This window comes from Contarinia nasturtii, unplaced genomic scaffold (assembly GCF_009176525.2).
Source record: "Contarinia nasturtii isolate CC-2019 unplaced genomic scaffold, AAFC_CNas_1.1 Cnas_scaffold_1365, whole genome shotgun sequence".
In the NCBI taxonomy this organism is placed as follows: Eukaryota; Metazoa; Arthropoda; class Insecta; order Diptera; family Cecidomyiidae; genus Contarinia; species Contarinia nasturtii.
The window spans coordinates 1-6,356 of NW_022198702.1; the positions used below are offsets into that span (position 1 = coordinate 1).

At 38.5% G+C, this 6,356-nt stretch overlaps 2 protein-coding genes across 2 annotated transcripts; both read right to left on the bottom strand.

The window, feature by feature from the left end:
• Positions 1–155: 155 nt before the first annotated feature.
• On the bottom strand, positions 156–1,087 carry LOC116345570 (the record flags this gene model as incomplete). The annotated part of the gene is made up of 1 exon (XM_031775007.1): positions 156–1,087. A coding segment is annotated over exon 1 (932 nt), but the record flags the coding sequence as incomplete, so codon positions are not given.
• Positions 1,088–1,761: 674 nt separating this feature from the next.
• LOC116345571 lies at positions 1,762–5,655 on the bottom strand. Its single transcript, XM_031775008.1, has one exon. It carries the CDS (start codon positions 5,653–5,655, stop codon positions 1,762–1,764), a length of 3,894 nt encoding a protein of 1,297 aa, XP_031630868.1.
• Between the last annotated feature and the right edge of the window lie 701 nt (positions 5,656–6,356).

A 6,356-nucleotide genomic window follows, 5' to 3' on the forward strand; every position in this document is an offset into this window, starting at 1 on the left:
TTTTTGAAATTGTTTCGAAGTACATGCCCGGTCGATGCTCAAAGTTTTCTATCTTGAAAGCTGGTGAATCGTTTCCGAAATGTGACACCGCATTGGTTTTCGATAGCGTTGAAAAAATGAGTAATAACGTAGTCATAAGCGGTAACGGTGCCAACCTGGTAATACTTCTCTTGAACGTATTATGTGCTGTTTTGACCGATGCCACTCTTGTGTGACCATCTTCACCGGGATGTGTGGCAACCACCCTTCCAGTTGCCCATTTCGTGGATGGCAGATTGTCGTCTCTGATCATGACAAGATCATTTAACTTGACGTCTGCCTTTTCCGTATTCCACTTTTGCCTGACTTGCAGTTGGTTCAAGTAATCACGCTTCCACCCATTCCAAAAATTCTGGTGTACTTTTTGAACCAACTGCCACCTTGTCAGGTAGCTCGACTTCATGTCGACGTAGTCAGTATCTGGAGGCAATTCAATTGGAACCAGGTTTAGAAAATGCGATGGTGTCAGAGCTGAGAAGTCATTTGGATCTTGGCTCATCTCGCATATTGGCCTTGCGTTTACCACTGCTTCAACTTGGCCCAATAGCGTGCTCATTTCTTCAAATGTGAGTACTCTGTCACCCAACGCTCTTTTTAGATGAAATTTCATCGATTTCACACCAGCTTCCGCCAACCCATTATGGTGTGGGCTATCTGGTGGCGCAAAATGCCATTCTATTCCATTCGCCAAGAGCTCTTGATCTGCATGTTTTTGAAATGTTTCCTGCTCCAACTGGCTCAGTTCTTTTAAAATTCTGTTAGCTTTTACATAATTCGTAGCATTATCCGAGTATATGTTGTACACCCTACCTCTTCTTGCTATGAAACGACGCAAGGCGGCGATAAAGGCATCGGCTGTCAAATCACTTACAAGCTCTAAATGTATTGCTTTCGACGCCATACACACAAATACCGACACGTATGCTTTTAGCACTTTGCTGGCACGTAATGTCGATGTTTTGATCATAAATGGGCCGGCGAAGTCTATTGCACTATTCATAAAAACTTTAAATGGTTGATTAACGCGACACTCAGGTAAATCTCCCATTTTTTGTTGTAATTTTTTCGGCGAATTTCTGGCACACACCATGCATTTGCTGATTTCCCTTTTAATCGTCGATTTAGAGTCAATAAGCCAATAATTTTGCCGCATCATTGATTCCGTCAGTTTCGGTCCACCGTGCAATGCCATTTTGTGTGTGCGACACGTCGTTGATTAATAGTATTGAAATTGGATCATTTTTTGGAATTACAATTTGGTGACGTGCGTTAAATGGAATATTCGCGTTTTTCAAACGACCACCAACTCTTAACAACTCGTCGCTGTCCAAAAAAACACTTAACTTGAACAATTTGCTTTTCTTGTTTATGGTTTTATTATTTTTTAAACACTTTATTTCTTCGTTGAAATGTTGCTTTTGCACTATTTTCAAAATAACGACCGTAGCGCGCTTTAGCTCTCTTACCGTGAGCTCACCTTTCGTTTTTACTTTGTCTTTTTTGGCATTTTCAACGAAACGCACAACATAAGCCATAATTTTTTGTAATTTGAACCACGATGAAACTTGAGCTAATATGTTTGGTTCTTTTACTGTCACATTGAGTATCGATAATTCGCGATTTGTGTCTATTAACGTTTCGAAATCCACTTTTCCCGGCGTTTTGTCTACGTCTTGTAACAAGAATTTTGGCCCGTGCCACCACAATTTATGTGTCGCAAGTTCACTTGGGTATATACCCCTTGAGGCGCAATCCGCTGGATTGTCTATGCCGCTTACATGAAGCCACACCGCATTTTGTGTTTTGTTTTTTTATTTTAAGCACTCTTGCAGCCACAAATGACTTCCATCTCTTTGGATTGCCCTCTAACCATTCTAACACTATTTTTGAGTCTGTCCACAAAACTACATCCGCAAAATCAATTTTCATAGTGTCAATGACAATTCTTGCTAATCTGGCCAACAAAACTGCACCACATAACTCCAATCTCGGGATTGTCAACGTTTTTTTACCAATTGGTGCCACTTTTGTTTTTGCTACCAATAGATTTACACTTATTTCATTGCTTTCACTCCAATTTTTTATGTAGATTTCAGCCGCATACGCTGCATTGCACGCGTCACAAAACCCGTGTAGTTCGGTTTTTGTGTTTTTCGTCGTTTCAATCCAACGCGGAATATTCAATTTCGTTATTAACGGGAGTTCACTTTTTATTCTTGCCCAACTTAACGACATTTCTTTTGGCAACTGGTCATCCCAGCTGAAGCGTTTACCGTCTTTACGCAACGACCATACTTCACGCATTAAAATTTTTGCTTTTGTCATTATGGGCGCAATCAACCCGAGTGGATCAAATAACGTCGCGACTTCCGAAAAAAGTTTACGTCTTGTTGTCGCTAACGAACTAAGCTGCATATTTAACTTATATGTGAACATGTCAGTTTCCGGTCTCCATACCAAGCCCAAAGCTTTGATGATGTTTTCATTGGCGATTTCTCTGTCTTCTACTGGAATCCGACTCATCAATTCATTTGAATTACTACCAAACTTCCTTATATTGAATCCGCCACTTTTTAGGCCCGCTTTTAATTGTCTACACACCTCACTTGCTTCCTCGACAGTATCCGCTCCACCAGAAAAATCGTCCATGTAGAAACTTTCCAAAATCGCTTTTGCAGCTAATGGATATTTTTCCGCTATTTCGTGTGCCAATTGTTTTAACACACGAATCGCCACGAATGGGGACTGAGTCACGCCAAAGGTTACCGTCGTGAGTGCATACTCCCCGATTGTTTCACTCGGGTTATTTCTCCACAAAATCATTTGATACTTCTGCTGATCATCGGCGATACGAATTTGCTTGTACATTTTTTCTATGTCCGCAACTACCGCAATTTTGTACTTTCTCCAGCGCATCAGCAGGTTAAAAATCTTTGGCTGGGAAATTTTACCTACAGCCACTTGCTCATTAAAAGATTTGCCATTGCTGGTCTTTTGTGACGCATTAAAAACAGTTCGCAATTTTGTGGTTGAACTGTCTTTGAAAACCGCATGATGCGGCAAATAATGTGCATCGACCGGAACAGTCGTCACTCTTTTTAAATGTCCTTGCCTTATGGCATCATCTATTGCTTCACAATATTGTTTTTTCAAATTTGGGTTATTTTTGAAACGTTTTACCATTTGGAACAACATCGCAAGAGCGGCCTTTCTCGAATTGCCAAGGTCTGGTTCACCCCTGTTCTTAAATGGAATTCGAACAATATATCCCGTTTCATCTCTTTCTGTAGTTTTCACGAAAAACTCCTCACAATATGTTTCCTCTGCGCTCAATTCCTCCACGTCTTCCTCGTCATCCAAATCTTCAGACGCGAAAAAATCGGACAATTTTTCATCAATGTTCACATTCGATATCAATGTTGTTAGCGTTGCTGGTGTTTTTTTCAGGTTTTGGGCTGCCATGATAACCCACCCAAATTCTGTGTTTTGAGCTATTGGGGTTCCTTTTGGACCTTTGATTAAACCACACTTCAAAAAGTCCCCATATTCAGCGACTCCCAACAACAAATCAATTGGCCTGTCACTATTAACTGTAGGATCGGCGTATTGTAAATTCTGCAAATGTTCGTATTCGCGTAAATCTCCTTTAAACACCTTCAAATTAGTCACCTTATTAAACACTAGCGCCTCCGTTTCTAGCTCATATGCAGAATCAAATCGCGGTTTAATTCTTAACTTCACTTGTTTACTGGCGATTTTTTTCGTTTCATCAAACCCATCGATTGGTGCATATACACGTTCAAACACCAGCTTAAGTATTTGAGCCGCTTCTTCTCGAATCATCGCGCTTTGTGACCCATTATCAACTACAGCTTTCATGAATAACCATTCACCGAAACCCGATTGAACTTGTACCATTGCTGTACCGAGTAAATTCGCAAATCTTTCCGTCGATATTAACGACTGCACACTTGACACTGTTCCCGCATCTTCATCATTCACCGTAATCATACTTGTCAATGCTGTTGACGCTAGTGCAGCTTTTGGTTCACTATACATTTTTTGTTTTGTATATCTCGGCTTGAAATCGTCCAAATGTAACAATGTATTGTGCTTTTTTTGGCATTTCGAACATGTATATTTGCTTTTGCATTCCGATACTTTATGCTCACCAAAGCAATTTGTACACAAATGTTTTTCTTTTACAAAATCAATTCGCGGTTGCACTTCTAATTTTTGGAACGCGGCGCACTTTCCCAAATAATGTTCATCATTGCAATAATGACACTTTTTCTCGACGCTTTTTTTCACTGCGATTGCTTTCTTTTTTGTCGGAAATTTACCTTCTGCCGATTCCAATGCTAAGAACCGCATTTCTATATACGACAAAAAATCGGACAGTTTTTGCGTTTCACGCACATTTGTAAGCTGACACTCATAATGTTTCACTGTTTTATCGTCTAACTTGCGTAGCATTATATGATTGATCAGTGGATCCCAACTTGCTGTATCCACTTTCATGTTATTAATTTGCAGCATGCATTCCCAAATGGTGTCATGCAATGCTCTCAATTTTTCACCCGATTCAAATTCAATTTTCGGAAAGTTAATCATCTTGTCTAACAACGCGGCTAAATTCATACGTTTATTATTAAATCGCTTTCGTAGCAACTCATAACACGTCATGTAATTTGATGCATATGGTTTAATGTGACCGATGAGCTGTTCTGCACTACCTTTCACATTGGATTTTAAATATTGAATTTTAATTCCATTATCAAGCGATTTATTTTCGTGCACAATTTTGTCAAACAATGAAATAAATGCAATCCAGTTCGACTTCCCATCAAATTCGGGCAATTTAATTTTCGGCAATTCAACATTCGCTTTCTTTTTTGCGTCGTTTGCAATGTCGTTCAACTTGCCACACACTTGTACGTATTGTTCTTGCACTTGTAAAAAGTCAATGTCTTGTAAATGCACTTTGTTACTCGACACTGCTAATGCTCTAAATGCAACGCGAAACTCGGCCCAAATTTGCTTTAAATTTTCAGTTTGTGCACTTGCAATTCCAGCCGATTCATCACTATTCACTTTTTCAGCTGACTGTAATGACGATTTTAATTCATTATACTGAAACTTTAACGCACTAACTTCCGCCGGTTCATCGTCGTTCACTTCAATAAGATCATTGTTTTCGCCTTCAATTTGCTCTTGTTGTAATCTAATGATACTTACACTGGTCCAATGGTCCCATACACCGTCTTCACCGTCTTCACCGTTATTGCTTTCAACCGATACCAATGTGCTTTGTTTAAACTTGCTTAACTGGGTCTGCAACTCGGAACGATGCCTAATGTATTCCGATTTTGCGTTCTCATATGATTTCGATACAAAATAAGGCTGGTTTTCACACTCGGCAGTATCCGCTTTTTCTATTTCGGTGTTAACTTTATCGAAATCTATCCACCATTTTTCCAAAATATCCAACTTTTTCTGAAAATATTCCGGTACCGCTTTGCGCACTTTTGGATCTTTATTGTAATTTTCCAAAATAAGCGCGAATTGCTTGAGGCTTCGTTTCTGCTTTTGTAATAAACTTTGCACTTCAGCCATTTCAACTCAATTCACGACTGATTCGAAGGACCAAATGAATAATATATTTAATTTACCTATTATCCAACGAGCTGTGGATTAATAATAATATAAAACACAACAGGTTTGGGTTACTTTGTAATTGCAACTGTTTTAATAAGAATGAATTGTTTGTCAAATCGGTCATTATGCTGATGCATGAATTATAATGTTTGAATGAATGAATTAATTGTTTGTATGTATTGAATTGTATGATATATATTATATTGTATGCATTCTTTTGTGTACGGTTCGTTACACAAATGTGATTCCACTTTGGTATACATCCATTTGAATGCATCGTATAGCTGGAACACTGTCATTTGCATAGCAAATTGTGAGCAATGAACGTGGGGCCCATAGCCGTGGTCTATTATAGGAATTCCCATATAAATTTTGTGACCGAAAACACTGACGTCCTCCCTGATTGCATTAAATCAAACTAATGTTTTGTGTTGCATCTAACAGATGGCGCTCGCATATTCGCAATAACAAAAATCCATTTAAAAAGTCTAAAAAGTACAGAAAAATAATTTAAAAAAGGAACAATAAATAAATTTTAAAACGTTTTTTAATGGAAATTATTTTTCTTTGTAATTTTGTGAGATTTACTTTTCTCAATATCGCTCAATATTGAAAAATATTAAATTAGAAAAATAAAATGGTTAACATAACCTCACTTT